This window comes from Montipora foliosa, chromosome 8 (assembly GCF_036669935.1).
Source record: "Montipora foliosa isolate CH-2021 chromosome 8, ASM3666993v2, whole genome shotgun sequence".
In the NCBI taxonomy this organism is placed as follows: Eukaryota; Metazoa; Cnidaria; class Anthozoa; order Scleractinia; family Acroporidae; genus Montipora; species Montipora foliosa.
The window spans coordinates 5,817,301-5,834,800 of NC_090876.1; the positions used below are offsets into that span (position 1 = coordinate 5,817,301).

The 17,500-nt window shown below is 41.1% G+C and overlaps 1 protein-coding gene across 1 annotated transcript in view; it reads right to left on the reverse strand.

Annotated features, from left to right (window-relative positions):
- Positions 1 to 1,747: 1,747 nt before the first annotated feature.
- LOC137967924 (endothelin-converting enzyme 1-like) overlaps positions 1,748 to 17,500 on the reverse strand; it is a 63,637-nt gene continuing 47,884 nt past the window's right edge. Inside the window, exons 9-19 of the mRNA XM_068814523.1 lie at positions 17,071 to 17,169; positions 13,844 to 13,921; positions 12,154 to 12,254; positions 10,565 to 10,623; positions 10,301 to 10,352; positions 9,304 to 9,371; positions 8,556 to 8,680; positions 5,921 to 5,986; positions 4,279 to 4,374; positions 3,559 to 3,635; positions 1,748 to 3,273 (exon numbers count right to left, since the gene is read on the reverse strand). Coding sequence (XP_068670624.1) covers positions 3,174 to 3,273; positions 3,559 to 3,635; positions 4,279 to 4,374; positions 5,921 to 5,986; positions 8,556 to 8,680; positions 9,304 to 9,371; positions 10,301 to 10,352; positions 10,565 to 10,623; positions 12,154 to 12,254; positions 13,844 to 13,921; positions 17,071 to 17,169 — 921 coding nt within the window. The 3' untranslated portion in view covers positions 1,748 to 3,173. The remainder of the gene's footprint in view (positions 3,274 to 3,558; positions 3,636 to 4,278; positions 4,375 to 5,920; positions 5,987 to 8,555; positions 8,681 to 9,303; positions 9,372 to 10,300; positions 10,353 to 10,564; positions 10,624 to 12,153; positions 12,255 to 13,843; positions 13,922 to 17,070; positions 17,170 to 17,500) is intronic.

The following is a 17,500-nucleotide window of genomic DNA, read 5'->3' on the forward strand; positions in this document are numbered from 1 at the left end:
GCAGAAATTTGAATTCTGATCTTACGATATTTTCAGTAAAGATGACGACGTTCGTGCGCGTGCAGTAAATTTTCTCGCCGTGTCTGAAGTTTGTTTTTATCTTTGCACAAGGAAAGTTGTTCAGTCCAAAATTCGTGACTTCAGATAAACGAAAGCTTGTAGAAACGTTGGATTTGGATAAGAAAGCAAACGACGACGAATGCAAGGCTGAGTTTCGTTTCTACAGGGGGGGGGGGAATTTTAAAACTTGGCTTGCTGAACAGCTTCAACTAACTGACGAGATAACCACTTACAATGGTTTAGTTTTAGCTTCGATACCTGTATTATGCATTTATTTCAAGAATTATGCCTATCCTTGTCGATATGGAGATTTGTCTTTGAATGTCACGAGTCCATTTATTTTTAGTTGTACAGTACACACCTCACACGCACGCAACCCCCCTCTCCCCCCCCCCCCCCCCCACACACACACACACACAAATAAAAAGCACATATCAAGAACATGTCTTTAAATGAGATACTTCATGAGTTTATCTAGCAAACACACAGCAAGCATCGAGAGAAACTTAGACAACTAACCTCGCGTCCCGCTGTTTTCAAGACGCCGGCAAGTCGCCCTCATCAACGTGGCCGACTTTGGTGCGACTCCGGCAAGTGCCCATAGAGGCATGCGCAGTAGACATGTCACGCAATTTAAAGGCGCCGTCGATTCATAAGCACCTTAATAGAAGACAGGACGCGACTTTCTAAATATGTGCGATTAAAAGATCGAGAATCGTTCGTTACTGTTTTTTTTGTGACTTCTGGTCCAAGCAAGGCCCCTCCTAGAGCAACGCATTCCGGTCGCTGCGCAGGTCATTCTGGTCGAAAGAGAGACGCATAAAGCCTGGTTGTCACTAGCGACGCATGCTCAAGCGCAAGTAAAAGCATAAGAAGTTTACGTTAGTGACTCGAACGAACGTCGCCTGTGACGTAAGCATCAAAACCAACCACAGCATCCGCCATTTTGTTTAAATGTTCAGACGCGGGGAATCTGGAACGAGTGCTTTCATTGGCCGGACGCAGCAAATTTCTTGAGCTTATGCTGCGTTTCGTTTTCACGTGTTCACACGACGCAAGCGAACTCGAGCAGAAACGCAAACACAAAGAAAAGGAAAAATTTTGATCCTTGCGGCGCTTGTGCTTATGCTTGAGTCAACCCCGTTTTCACGGTAAAATAAGCGCTCTTATGCTTGCGCCTGCGCATGCGTCGCTAGTGAAAACAAGGTTTTACGGCCACGTCTATTGTTTTATGTTGCGCAGTAGGTCAGTTAAAGGTAAAGTCAATTTATTTAACGTCGGTAGTTCCTTCAGCTACGAGGCTGGTATCAATGGAAGCCGACGGTACGCCCTTTACTCCCCCTCCCTCTGTCAGTGCTCCGTTTTACGGGTATTTAAGGTTATAGCTACACGGATCAGAGGAAAGTCGAAACAGACGTTTTAAGTCATCGAGGATCGAACCGGGGACCTCTCGCTCCGAAAGCCGCGCACTAGCCAACTGAGCCACAACTGATCTCCAGGGCCTGAGGTTCCTCATGACGGCACAAAGCTAAAAACATCGAAATTTTGTATTTATTTGTCTTAAGCTGCTCAGCTCCGCCCATTTCTCTTGCTCTGCAGCAATTCTAAAACTTATCAGGGAAGACCATTTTGGTCAACATAAAAGGTAAAGTGCCTTTCTGAGCAGTAGCAGAACGTTAGTCTCATCCCCGCTTTCAATGATGATTTTATTTGCAAAGCAATGAGACGAAAAAATAACTAAAATTCTCAGGAATAATGTAGAGTGGTGTTTTTATATCTCTATACACAAATATCTAAATTACTCTCACTTTAAAAATATTCCCTTTCCGGTGTACGACTACTTTCACATTCAAGGAAAACAGAAAAAGTAAGTGAAAACAACACACAAGTAGTGGTGACAAACATGAGATACAAACGCGTCCTTTGAATTTTTTTACTTTAAGTTAAAGTTTCGTATGTTTTAACATTTAACTTTACTTCTGATGACGTATGTGGAAGCATTTAAAACGTTAAGTGAAATTTCAAAGGATGCGTTTGTATCTTATGTTTGTCGCTGATGCTTGTGTGATGTTCCTTCTTAGTCAAGACAAGCCGTAAATCATAAACGCGACGCAAAACATAGAAATACAGTAGTACCAGGGACGGCGGGGCTGACTTGTCGAGGGAAGGATTACGTTTTTTACAAACGTTGGCCGTGTAGCACTTATATTTGAACAGACTTAACTGATTAGAGTGTAATGTGAAGTGCTAGATCTCTACCCCATATGAACCATGTGAGCGTTAGCCCTACTGATGGAAATGGGCCCACACAAGGACAGAGAAAAACTCTCACCAGGGTGGGAATTGAACCCACGACCCTCGGGTTAGATCATCGCTGCTCTACCAACTCAGCAACAAGGTCAGACGGGAGCAAGCCGATGTTCATTGCATGCTGTGACTTTAACATCTTCAGTTCCCACGGCCTGCTCTCGTCTGACCTTTCAGCTCAGTCGGTTGAGCACTCTTAATCAGTTAACTTGTAGGGGGTTCTGGGGGAATTCTCCGCCAGAAAAGGTTGAAATCTTGAAGCTAGGGAAATGCTACTTTCAGCATTCTCGGCGAGATATCCAAAAAAATAAACGTGGATTAACTACTTGATACAGCTATAACTTAATAGATATCTCCCAGGATTAAGCCCCAGAGTCCCTGAGTACTCGTTACGTTCAAGGCAGCTGCCCGTCAAGGTTTTGAAATTACCAAACAACTGGCAGTTCCAAACCCGGCAGAGAAAGTTCTCAGCGGGTTTTCTTGCACCGGCTACTGCTTTTAAAGGCCTTTAATATTGTTTACGTATTTGTCTTATCGCAACTGCTGAATGCAGATTGTTTTAAATTGGGTGCTTTAACTTAGATACTGATATTGCTAAGATCATATGACACTGATGAGAAATGAAAAATTACGTTTTGCACTCTGCTAGTCTTGACACAGTGAAATTGATGAGATGAAATTGTGAAATTGATGAGAACAGTTGATTGCAGAACCGCTAAATTCTAAATCCGCATCATTGTAACTTCTCATGCCGTATCTGAGCTTTTCATGTGTGTAAAGCACACTTCCACCTGAGAGGCCGCCTGTTACCATAGAGAGCACTTCTTCTTCGGATTCATAGGTAACCCTGATTTGCATTTGAATGCTTCTGCGAATTTATCGTAGTTTTGAAGCGTACCGATTATCCTGAAACGAAGAAAACGCATTTTGAGATGAATGCTTTCTGCCGATGTCGGTCGGCTATCGTCTGCTAAGTAACCTGGCCTGTGAATGGCAGCGAGGCTGGAAGTGACCTTCATTTCACGTGTGCAACATGCTTTTCTCTTGCTAACGGATATAAGTTTTCACTCGGCTGCGACTACACGGGCAATTTCTAACTTGCAACTGATACTTATACCACTTTTTCCCTGATCTGCAAGTTTGAAAAGTGAGAAATAAACTGAAAACTATTTGGTGGGACACTGTACTCACCTGTACGGAGGGAAAGTGTGAGAGTCGGTCGCCAATTGACGAAGGGCTGCTTTCTTCTTGTACAAGCTACACCAAGGCTGATGTGAAAAAGATAGTTTCATGTTACCATTTCAAATTGACATTAAAGTGGAACTTCGATTTCACCAAGTGCCGAATTCTGTGCTCTATAACGGGGTGTCGACTATTGACTTGTTTTCGATTCACTCTGATCTAAGTTGGCTCAAGAATCTCTTTTGTTTACATTGGTTCGAGAGCTCGTAGCGACTGTTGGGTGTAATGAAGACTGATGGAGAAATACTGCGAATTGAAAGCTTTCCGGAATGGCCTAAAGTTATGACAGGGCCTTGCCGATTTTCGCTTTCCTACAGGAAAACAAGCTCAAATAACTGTACTAATAAAGACATTTCAAGGAGCCCCCGTTACGGATAAAGTCGTTAAGTCCTTTTCTTTGGTACAGATGGTGCACGAATTTGAGTTCTTTGTCACTGTTGACATTAGATGAAATAAGTGACTGATATTGTCAGTCAGCAGATATAGTCACTCGACATGTAATCGATAAAATGTACAACGGCAAGATGGAGGACGCCTAGTTTTGATAGGTGGCCGCATGAATAGGCAAAACACTGGAAGGGTAGAGTAAAGATTTGCTAAGTGCTTGATTGTTTTATCTACTCAGTCTGGCGGAACATTAAAGACAAAGGAACGGGTTACTATACTAACTCTAGCGAATCCTACGAAGAAAAGCTGTTCCTCCGTCAGCCCAAGGCCAGGAAGCGCTCCTTCAGTGCCCTCTCGTTCAACCAGTGTCTTGTACGCCTAGAAACACAAGGAAATATGGTGATCATAATTGTCATTATCGTTCTCGTTGCTATAATTATATGTATGTTGCTGATAGAAACATGAACTTTCAGCGGCCCCGTCGACGTATCATCATCATCATCATCATCATCATCAGTTAGTCATCGGCGAAATCGTACTCATCCTCCTGGTCTTCATAATTTTCACCAGTCCTCGTTGTGAAACATTCCACAGACATGAGTGTGCATCACTAGCTACCGCTAAGGATCGGAATGCTAGAGGAGGAAGAGGGTAGAGTACCGCTACCTTCCTCCTGCTTTCGGTCTTCTCCTAAAGACTTTTCATCTTTCTTTCACGATCTTCTTTCTAATCCTTTCACCCTGCTTCTCCACACAAAAGAGAATTTTAAATACGTTGACGGCTCTGCTCAAGTTCATGCCTTTGTGGGCCACACACCGGTGGTTACCTTGAACTATTGCTTGTTTTGTACAATCAAATATTCACTTCTTTCCCGATCAGCGCATGCGAAATTGCCCTGGTGCTTCGACACGTCCCAAAAATATCAACACTGCCCTCTCTGTGATGAAATGGTATATGAAATGAATCATATATGAACTGCGGATATGAAATCAAGTAAAGCTATGATCTTCGCAGTTATGAACGCAATTTTTGCAATTGCGTAGAGAAGCCTGGTTAGAGCGTCGCACCGGAATCGCGAGGTCACGGGTTCAAATCCCGTTGAAGTCCTGAGTTTTTCAGGCTTCTCTACGCAATTGCAAAAATTGCGCTCATAACTGCGAAGATCATAGCTTCACTTGACTGCCCTCTCTGTTGTCCTTGGTAAGACATCCTTAGGACACCAAAGCCTAAAACCAGAGTTCCTGGGTTCTTTATTCTTACGACAATGAGTTACCCTGGCTTGACCCTGGTCAGCGGTCACTTTAAAAAAAAGCTGACCTCGAATCGACGACTTCTAAACTTGAGCCCGCGATATGGTCACGTGATAGTGGTCAGTGGATGCCTTGTTTTTGACAGGTGTCAATTGACCAAAACATGGATGTCCAATATCAAAGATGGACGCTGTAAATGGCCGCCATGTTGGGCGTATTGATGATGATTACTATTATATTTGTATTGGGCAACTTCGTCATGCGTATGTAAAAAAATGTAAATGCTTTGTTTATAGTGGAAGTGCACTTAGCTATCAAGCTAGTTTACAGGCACCCCACTTTTAACAATGTGAAAGAAACAATTCAAAGTTAACAGAGACATTATTAAGAAGCCCAACTGGCAGGAGGCAACCAGTTGGCTATTTACAAAGCGTGGTAGAGTTGAATCCGGGACAACCGGAAACAAATCCAAGCCAGAGGTTAGAACGGGATTTGAACCCGGAGCAGCCGCATGCAAACCCAACGCCCTAACCACTCGACCACGCTGCCTCCCTGCGCCCACAAGCAATACCGCTAGCTATGATTACCATGAGAAATGCAACTCATGGGTTCCCAATGGTATGGTGCTCCGCTCGGCGCCCCTTCGGGCCGCCGGAGCTCCACTATAACCTTACGTTGAATGCAAGTTTGATGCCTCCATTATCCGCGATGTTCTCGTTCAGTGTTTGGTTGCCATTTATCTGAAAAACAAAAATAACAGTAACTAACCGAAGCCTGGGAATTTTAATTCATGTTTATTGAAAACGTCCTTCCAATTCTCGTCTTGACAGCTTCATTAGTTATTGGTCTAAAGCCTCAATTACTACAAAACAAATATCACTACTTTTATATTTAGTCGCGAGGTATCACATTTGGCCCCACAGATCCCGCGGGTCAATGCCCTATGATAGAGGGCTTCCACTCATTCCTCTCACATTACAACCCCACAACTTGCAACTGAAAGACATTTTTGTTGTGTGTTGCAAGTTATGGGAACAACTAAGAATTTAACGTGCAAGGTAGCATAATCTAAGTTCTCAGAGAAGCCATTAAAGTGTCCATAACCCCAAAATATTTTAATAATTTAATAATAATAATTTATTAATAATAATAATAATTTATTTACTTATAACGCGCAAGTATCAATTTACATTTTCACCTGCGCGGAACTAAATCCATTATCCAGAATTTTTTCGCTAAAATGAATCTTTGCGCCTGTTCGAGACGCATTGCGGCCATTTTCCTCCTTTTTTCAGTTTCCTGCAATTTTATAGGCTTCGAAAGTTGCGAAAATCGAAGCACCTTTTGTTCACGACCGAGTCAGAAGGGGAGTGGGTCTTTTCCTGTTTTTGTGTCACAATCTACTTTGCATACATTTTTACAAAGAGTTAATGCAATGTAAATCAGTTTGTGACGTAAAAATAGGAATAGACCCACTCCCCTTCTAACTCGGTCGTGAACAAAAGATGCTTCGATTTTCGCAACTTTCGAAGCCTCTAAAATGGCAGGATTTGTTAGAAAAAGGAAAAAATAGCCGTGATGCGTTTCGAACAGGTGCAAAGATTCATTTTAGCGAGAAAAATATTTTGGGGCTATGGGCACTACTTTAATGTTGTCAAAAATAAAGGAATAAAAGGAGAAAAAAGCCAAGTAGTGAATGATCCGAGGAGCGCCTTTGAGGAGGTAGTGTGGCCCAGTAGTTAGTTAGGGCGCTTGCCTTAATTGAGATCCGGAGAACCCGGGTTCAAGACCCGTTCTGACCACTTGTTGAATTTGTTCTTGGTAGTCCCTGGTTCAACTTCCCAGCTGCACATGTAAATAGCCAACTGGTTTGCCTCCGGCCAGTTGGGATTCTTAGCAGTTGTTGTTGTGTTCCGTCGTTTCGTTAATTGTGTTTCATTGGCCCTGAAAAGCCCCAATGGAAAGCAGTCAATTAAGTATGTATTGTATTGTTTAAATTTTTGCGCTAAGAGCTAATCACCAGGGGCGTCCAAAAAGAACCTCACTTTGAGAGATTATCCTCTCAAACCTGGTGATTTTTAGATTCATATCTTCACTGTCTTTTTTTTATTGTTCCATTTACGCATATATGACAGACATCGCGCTTTCATTGCAGTAATGCAGCAGCTCTCGTAACCTGCCATTCTTTGGTATTGTAAGCAGCTTCTATTGTTTTAAAGGAAAAAGGAAAGGAAAGGAAAGGAATCGAACCCGGGCCACATTGGTGGAAAGCGAGTGCTCTAACCACTGCGCCATCCCTGCACCTTCAATTTGAAAGTCATTGTTTCAATTGTTTACTGTTTTGTTTTTGGCTTGGGTATCGAGCCAATTACATTATACGTTATGAGAGCTGCCACATGACTCTTTGATTGCCTGAAAGGCATATAATACATGACCAGAAAGCTGTTTTTAGTATACCGCTATGAAAAAAAGATAGCTCCGGGAAGAGGTGTGAGAGGCGTTGGGTCATGACCTCCCGCCCTTCATAACGGACTTTACCAGCATTGATTTTTGAGGTTCCGATTTATAACCGGCCTCACTTGGGAAACGTGAAAGGGGTTGCGGTAACCTCATGGGTTACAAGATGGGGACGGACCACTTGAAGACGATTACTCTAAGGAAATATTTTTTACAGTTACAGTCAACTGGTAAAAGCAGAACGATTTGACAGTTATGACTCCCCAAGGATGCTCTTAAAATCTGAAGGAACACCAGTCGTGTTATCTCTATTCTGTACAGAAAATGACCTATTTGGAGAATGAAGAACCGGGGGTGGATAATAGACCATTTTACAGTTGTAACTGGGTTACCTGGCCTAAGAGTGGAAGCGAGGCTGCCGGTGACCCTGCTTTGATACAAACCTTTGTGCTTTTCTTATGTTAATGTAGGCTAATTAGCATTAGAACAACACAATTTACACGATAAAAGCAGTAAGGTCTGTATCAATACAAGGTCACTGGCAGCCTCGCAGCCATTCATAGGCTAGGTCACTTAGCAAACAACTGTAAAATGACCTATTGACCACCAAGTTGGCGTTTTGCACATTCGACCTTTTCATTCTGACGGAAGATAAGTGACCGCCAAATTTGCACTTATGTCCAGAATGCGCGCCAAATTTTGACATCCAACACGAAGTGTCCCTGTAAGTCTAAGACCTTGGCCGACTCGCTTTGAAACCGAGGTAAAGATGAAGCGGGAATGGCTTATTCAAAACCAGTAGCTTCCGTCATTCACCACTTTTGAAATTGAAGAACAAGTACACTGTCATACCTTCTGGCCATAAACCTCGTATTTGGAATATTGCTTTGCGAGGCAACTTGATCTTGTTGTGAATCCACTTGCAGACTTTGAGGACCACCAATTGTTCATGTTACCGTCCTTGTCATAAAGTCTGCCTGAAAGTTACGAGGACAAGAGTCAAGATTTTGATGTATCTTTGTTTCCTCTTATTTGGGCGTGTCTAGAATTTTTCTTAAATGAAGTCTTTGGTAAAACACCTGAATGAACCGGAAATACGGACAAGTTTAGTTGAATGGCATTTATAAGGCGAATTTACAAAGTGGTCGAGAACTCAGACGACAACTCATTTGCCCGCTAACGAAATTGCCTCCAATACTGGACCGAGTTGTTCGAAGCTCCATCTTTGGCTAAGGCCAAAACCAATACGCTGCCATGAAAATTAACCTCTGTTAGATCGGTTAGAGTTGTTCGGGTTTCGAACAATTTGGCCCTGGTGTGCTTTGGCGCACGTTTTCGGTAAATGTTTGCCCAACATTTTGAATTTTGAAGCAAGGAAAGATTGGGGAGGAAATTGAAGAAATTGCTATCAGGGGGAGGGCGTGGGAGATAGCACTTGAAAATGCAAGATGGCGGATCAGGAAGGTAACTCGCCTTCTCTAGAATGATTCATAGAAGGACTTAGCATTGTGCATTGCGGAGTGCTTTTTCGTGAACAATTGATTTTTAAAGTTATTTTCTCTGTCGAGAAATGCTATTCAAATCATAAAGAAGTGGTTACCGGCACTGTCAAATCCGTGAGTTATTTCATGACCAATCACCATACCGATTCCGCCGTAGTTTAAATACCTAAGTAGAACAAGAATGCAATTGTTTTTTTAAACGAGCATCACAAAAAAAAAAAAAATCACTGCGTAAACCAAAACATGTAAGTCTTAAAATATGAAATAAATTATAAAAAAAGAATTCAATTTTTAAAAGAAAAGTAGTTCCTAAATAATTTATATAAGATGTAACAACTATAGGAAATCGTCTGAGCCCGAGTGCATTTTGTGATTTATGGGCACGAGTGATGCGTTGAAAGTTCTAAGAATTGCACGAGCAGTGGCCGAACAACGAACATATAAGACTTATAGACCGAATGCATAAATGGCGGCCAAAAAATATTCTTTTGTCTTTGTGCTAATTGGATCCACTAGCCTCGTTAGCACGGACAAAATACAAAAGAGGAATGTTACTTTAGAACGAGGCTAGTTGGTCTAATTAGCCCAAAGACAAAAGAATATTTCTTTTGGCCACCATTTATGCATTCGGTTTATAATTTAAAATAAATTATTTACATCTTATATAAAGTAAATTGCGTTTTCACATGACGTCACGGCGGCCAAAACAAAGAAATGGCGGCCATGTTGGTATACCAAACTAATCCTCCGGAACTTGAACTCTATTTTTAATCAAATAGTTTCTTTTTATTCAGTAATCCAATATGGCTGCTGGCTGAGCACGTGAGTCAAAACGCTCCATATACAGCAAATTCATCACAGAAGATGAAAGAAGTGTAAGCATAGAGAGTGGAGGAAAAAAATAAAGATCGGCATGGAGGAATGACACTTGGTTAACGGCACAACATGAACCATCATAGTAACGCGACCATAAGCATCAGTTCACAGTTAAGTTGATAGTACGTTTCCACAAATTTCCTCCCAGTGTTGCTGTAAATCGCTGCGGAAAGTGACTTGTTCAAGTTATGTGAAAGCAGGAAGAATTGTCACACTTACTCGGGGTATCTTGGATTGTAGAATGGAGGTTGTAAAATAGCGGCTGGAAAGACTAAAAGAAAAAAACCCAAAAGTTACGGTCTGAAAGGTTAACTTAACTTGAAAAGAAAACTTTATGAAAGAGCGAAGAGGCTCAAAAAAAAAAAGGAAAGGATGGGACGTAGAAAAAAGTGCGGGGAAATGAAAAGACGACTGGAACATAGCGTCATTGACCACAAGTCAGTAATAATTTCCACTTATAAAATAAGAAAATTTTTGTCTTACCAATGCGGTTTTGTCCGTATGCATAGTAAGCGTTCACCTGGGATGGACTCATAAACCACCTAGTAAAGCACAATCAAGAAATGAAATAGCGAGTCACGCTTTCTGTGAGTTTCTCGAATTCAGTGAATAACCGACAAAAATTTGCTTCATGTAAAAGGATGAGATCTGGAAAATTGTACGACATTTTGGCGTAAATTAAATCATAAATACGCCACGGCAAAATGATGATGGCTGAAAGCGATCAAAGCCCCCCGTGGGGATGGGGGAGGAGGGGGGGGGGGGGAGGGAGGTCCTTTCTTATATATATGCTTTTTCAGTCGTTTTGGTCTGAAATAGGATATCGATGTTGACCATTTTGTTCTGAAATAGGGTATGGTTTTTGCACTCAAGTCTTGAATTGGGTGTGTTTTTTAGAAGAGGCTACTTCTTCATCGTTACGCCGACCGTGTAACACCTGAAATAGGTTAGAGAAAGTCGTAGATTTTGGTCTGAAATAAGTTAAGGGCTTCAGGAAGCGGGCCGCACAACACAACCAATTTCTCTGGGAGTCCCCCCTCTCCCCAACCCCCGGATCACAGCATAGACGTTTAGAGTGCCTTGATCGCACGTTTTACGTACACCACGTTCGCTTTCAGCAAGAGATGCCAAAGTTCTCAAAGTTATAAAAAGGCATCGCGTCAGAGTGCGGATACCGTGCACTGTGAAAAAATACTTCAGTAAATTGGGTAATTTTTCGCGTTCTTGTTCTTTTAACATATTTACACTGACAAGGTATTATTGTTTGCAATAAAAAATAGCCTACCATCCAGTGTCGAACTTCGTAACGTTATAGATAAACTCTAACTTGGTACATAATGCGAGTAGGCAGGGCGACCCAGTGGTTAGGGCGCTTGCCTTCATCAGATCCGGAGTTCTCGCGTTCGAGACACGCTCCGACCACTCGTTGAATTTGTTCGTAGTAGTCCCTGGTTCAACTTCTCAGTTGCACTTGTAAATAGCCAACAGGTTTGCCTCCGGCCAGTTGGCAGGGGTTCTTAACAGTTGTTGTTGAAAGTTCTGTTCCGTCATGGTTGTGTTTCATTAGTCCAGCCCTGAAAAGCCCCTATATATGGCGCGTGATCAATTAAGAATGTGTGTATCTATGCTGATTCTATTTGCCAAAATGCTATTGCTAGACGCGTCAATGTTTCACTCCAGTGCTCGAACTACTCGTTAAAATGCTCGGATCATTTTAAGTACACAAAATATCATATCAAGGAACAAAAAAGCAAACCATGCAGGCCGTAAAAGACTTTTTCAAGAGGGAAATAAAATACTCCAAGTACCGCCGACTTGAGGTTAGCTACAGCGGATGGCGTTGATTCAGTCAAACTTGGATCGGACCCAAGTGCTGCCAACTGAAGGCGGTTACACTCCCTAGTCTCAGTGAACAATCTTAGTGAACAGCCAGTTCAAATACATGCTACTATTATGAGCCAGTGCATCCCAAACGTGAGCCCTTTCAACGTTTTTTGGTACAGCCAGAGGAAAAGAAAGGCCGAAAAACTGAATACAAGCGAAAGAGAGAAAGAAAAAGCGTATCTTCTTACTGATCTTTGTCGACTGGTTTCCTCAGTGATCCGTGCGAGATATCCGCGGAAAACGTCAAAGCACTCACGAAATTGTCGAAGAGTATATCACCAACCTTAAGCTAGAAAACAAAAACAAGCAAAGTAAAGGCTAAGTAAAATAAGACTTTCATCTATGGAAAGCCCTAACTTTCTTAAGTAATTTTTGTTCTTTTGGTCTTGAAGTTTTGTCTCGATGTTTTGGAGTTCTGGCATAGTGTACTGTTGTACTTCCATGACGATGTGTTGAGGTCTTCTTTTGACGTGCTGTTTATATAATCACATAAAGGGAGAAACTCGACGTCATAAAAGAACCTCACCACATAAAATGTAAACACAGCGCAGCAAAGGAAGACCTCAACACATCATGACGGAAACACAACGCGTAACCATCAAATCTCGTCATATCATGACAAAACCTCACCACAGAATGACAAAACCACACAAGACAAGACAAAACTTCAAGACCAAAAGTAAAGAATACTTTCCTCCAGGAGCCGGGGGAAGGGTTTTTTTCGCCCCCAATTTTGAGCATAACTACAAAATTCAGGAGGTGAGTATCTGATTTTTGGAGTTCTCTAAAAGTAACAAATTTTCTAACAAGGGTCCCTTAGACCCCTCTAAAAGAAATATCGCGTTGGCTGCTTGCTTTTAACCCCCTCCCCTCCTTACCCCGTCACATTAGGGAACTAGGGAACTTAAGCAACGACGACGGCGATGGCAACGAGAACGTCATCTTAGAATTATATAAATTCACGTTATTGTACTCAATTCATGACTATGTCAACCTTTTTAATGTAACAATGGTGTGGTAGTTCCTTTAAAGTGACACTGCATGGTCGGAACGGCGCTTAATTTAAGAGAGAAAATGAATATTTATCCTCAAGTGTTTATACAACCTCTAATTTGGCTATTTCATGTTGTTGTTTTGCAGACGACGACAAAGAAATGGACAAAATTGAAAAACGCACGTGTAGGGCGTGCAAAGCTATGCAAATTGGTGATGTTCTCGTTGCCGTCGCCGTTGTCGTTGCTTAAGTTCCCTATTAGCTTCTTTCACACAACCCGCAATGAATTTTGTTTTCCTCACAACTTTTGAATACTTGAAGCTATTATCAACTATTCACAAGTGCATTTGAAAACAATAGTTTATGCAAAATTTGTGGGGAAAACAAAATGCATTGCGGGTTATATGAAAGTAGCTAATTGTAGGAGGCTCCGCCGAACCAGGTCTGGCCCCAGTTGTTCAAAGGATGGATAGCGCAATCCGCCGGATAAATCACTATCCACTGGATAACTCAATCGGTTTTGCTAGTATTTATCCGCTGGATAGTAATTTATCCAGTGGATAGCGCTACCATCGTTTGAATAACTGGGGCCTGGACAATTTTCCCAGTCCCTTGTCAGCCATTTCTCTGAATGTCACTCAACGCCACACACGAAAAAAGGCAGCGAATGAGAATTCACCAAACGTGTTGCCAGGTCTCAAGCAACGGTCTTCCGTCTCCTTTTTGCACTTTCATATCTTAGCACTTGCTACAATGAATCCGTTCCTACACGAAGGAGAAAATACTGGCTTGCGGAGGGTTACGAAAGGAGTCGTCCTCAATAATAAAACACACCACTTCAAGAGAAAAGAATGTCAGTGCATATACATCTGATTAGTACTCACGGCTGTGAAATGAGAGGCTAATTCTTTCGAGTTCTTGATATAATCTGGATATCCGATGTTTTCTTGGATGGCAAGCCCCTGTAATAAAATTATAGCTCATCTTCATTATCGTAGACTAAGATCATCGTCATTCCCAGATCCTCAGGACAATCGCTAGGATCTCACTGCATCACGGTGGGGCAGGTACGTTTCCAACCACGACTACGCGATTTCCTTTAGGTTATGTCGCCTTTAACAAATCAATTATGCAACCAATGAATAAAGGGGGTAGGTAGTTTCTAAAGATACTGTGGTGCTGCGGCGGTGGGGAAGAAGTATACAAAAATTTAGGTTTTATCAACGGAGTTGGATGGCGCCCTAACGAAGGGCTCTGACGAAGGGCTAACGCTCGAAAGGTCAGCTTTTAGAATCTCTGCATGTACGGTGGCCAATTTACATTATCAACTCCGTTGATAAAACCTAAACAATTATGCAACCGGCATACTAGATTCGACAAAGAAAACTCTGGCTTTAGGGACTGTTCCATAATTTTGTTTCAAGATAGCGTAAGTTTAAAGAAATGTATAGGTAGCATCAAAAAGTCTCTAGTGACCCTCAAGTACCCTTCTCTTCCATCCAGGCTTTCTGGGTTGACTTGGCTCGTGCAATACGGAGATTTGGTACAGTATCGACCGAGGGCCTCTCCATATGAAGCGGGTTAACTGTGCTGGCTCGGTTACTGAGATGAAATTGGCTTTGGTTCCAATTCCATCTCTTCCTCAAATGAAGGATTATCCTTCATTGTCAGTTTGTTCCAAATGAAATATTATCCTCCATTTAGATTACTCTGTCCCAGGACTTGTGGTAGTCCATGGACAGGATTTGAACCCGGAGCACCTACTTTGAAGGAACTGTTTTGATCCACTTAACCACTAAAGAACAAATGACTGATAAGTGTGCCGATTAATATTTACCAAAACTAATTAGGATACATATAAAATCATTGCTGAATAATGGTCAAGTCTAAGGCTTGATGTTAAAATGGCTAGCTTTCTATTGAAGTTTGGTAACTATGTAAGCTTGCTTCTTAGCGGGTGTTAATACACGTTTACAGCGGCATTTGGTAGTCTAGTGGTTAGGTGAAGGGGCTGTTAATCAAACGTTCCCATTCGAGTCCTGCGAGTTCAGACATTGGGGTTCGGCTTTTAAAAAGAAATTTTCATTGCCCTTGATCCCTATCAAGCATTCAGTGTCCAAACTGAACGATAATACTTTAATAAATAATGAATAAATAATAATAATAATAATATCAATAAATAATAATAATAATAATAATAATAATAATAATAACAATAATAATAATAATAATAATAATAATAATAATCAACTTTATCTTTCGAGGATGGCACTTGACAGTATAAAATACTGATAAACTCGTGGCCCTCTAAACAAATTAAAAATAAACACATACATACAAATTATGAAGTAATTAAAACTAGCCCATAAAGAATTAAAATATGATCTATTTAATAATTAATATAAAATATATGAAAATAAAGTAGAATAGCCTAAGATATAGTAAAGTGATGAACTCCTTTATAGGACTCCAAAAAAGACTTCTTCAATCTTTCTAAACTAGAGCTACTCTTAATTTCATTGGGAAGTGAATTCTAAAACCTAGGGGTTGATACTTGAAAAGTCCTAGCACCTTCTGATTCTCTTTTATACTTTGAACAAATTAAATTCAAAGACCCATATCTACTTTATCTTTCACTAGAACGTATGTCGATGTTTCCTTTGAGTAATTCTAACGTATAATTGGACACATCCCATTCAAATGTTTGTAAACTAATGCGCACTTATTAATCTTAGCTTCATTAAAAAAGGTAGCCAATTAAGTTCTTAAGTTCTTCTACACTATTTACTCTAGTATCAGCATTGAGAATAACGTGTCGGGCACTCTTCTGTAGCCTGAAGAGTGAAGACCTTATTTAAATTATCAACAGATGTGGAAACCCACACTCTAGGGCCATACATCATAGTTTCCGTTATCATGGCATTTTAATAAAGAATTCGTTGATTTTTTTCCAAAATAGCAATACGCTGTGTCAGCTTGCTTATTGTGTTAGCAATACTGCAGTTGGAGCAAATTGACAATAGACCTCTTTACAGTTGTGTGCTTTGTTACCCCTGGCCTTTAAAGGAAAGTGAGGCTGGTGTTGACCTTGTTATGATACAGACCTCACTGCTTTTCTTATGTAATTAAAATTCTTACACAAAAACATCATTAACATAGGAAAAAGAGGGAGGGCCGGCTGTATCATAACAACGTCAACACCAGCCTCACTTTCATTTAAAGGCCAGGTAACTAAGCACACAACTTTAAATGGTCTGTTAAGAAGAATCCTTTAATTGAGGGAGAGACTTGGTTGTTTGGTTCATAGGAGAAATTTGAGCCCAGTTACCAAGATGAAAAGTGGTGATGCGACAATTTAGTTGCGAAATTTGCGCTTTTAGTAGTTCTTGCAACCTCAAAACCCTTCTACCCTTGCGTCAACTATTAAAGGAAATAACTCCGAATATAATTATAGAAGTAAAAGTAAGATGCAGTCCGTTTTATAACAAAAATGCATTCTCTCATTTTTATTCCGTTAAACGGGCTGAAGTGTTCATAAGGAGAGCGAATTAAGGGATTGAGTTAGAGGCTTTTTACATCATATCTTGCAGCAATGCTTTCGGTGGCAGCATATATTAACGTGGAAAAAAAAAAGAACACATTTCCAGAAAGCTGAAGCGTTCATTGTTTCTGCAGGGACAGTGGTTGCAAATAGCGAAGAAAAATTTTATTCTACATTTTCTTTGTCGCCTCTCCGCTCTGCCTTGGTGACGGATAACCGAAAACATCTAGAGCTTTCATATCCGTATATCAATGCACGCTTTTCCTTATTTATTTTCTCCTTGTTGTTTCCCACCCACTGCGTTGTTCCAATATGCGATCGAGAAATCCCTTACAACTTAAAACCCTTCATTTGCTCTGGCGGAAGGTTAACGCTCAAAACGTCATCTTCTTTCGTCTCCCTTTGGTAGTGACTTTACTTTTATCAAATCAGTGGATAGCACCACATTTCCGTGCCTTGAACTCCACCACTCTCCTACGGCACTAACCCGATTGGCCTTAGAAACTACGGGCGAAAACTCGTCTCGAAAAACTGACCCGGCCCCAGGAGCACTTGATTAAGCTGTCAAACCTTTTCTTTTGCCTTCGCTTTGGTTTTATCTGACATCCATTCCAGTGAATCAAGGTTCTTGATAAACTCGTGTTTCATCAACCGAGTCATTTTTGTTACCTAAAATAAATTGAGTGAATGAAACAAATCAGTAATATCATCACAATCAAACGACACTGAAGATGGATAAGGCGTGCGAGTAGCAGAATGCCCATGTGCACCGGTTTCATTCTTTATTACAGGTCACCCAACATTGATCGACCTGGGGTAAAACAGGCTTACTGTTTGCTTGGCGAATCGGAAGGCGCTGCGAAATGCCACATAAGATCCCAAGCGTTGACTTAGAGTTGCTCAATAAAGAGGGGAGTGGGGTACAAAATTGATTAAGTAAGTTGTTCAAGGACGGGATATACAGTTGTACTATGAAATAATTGACTGAGTTTTCAAAATG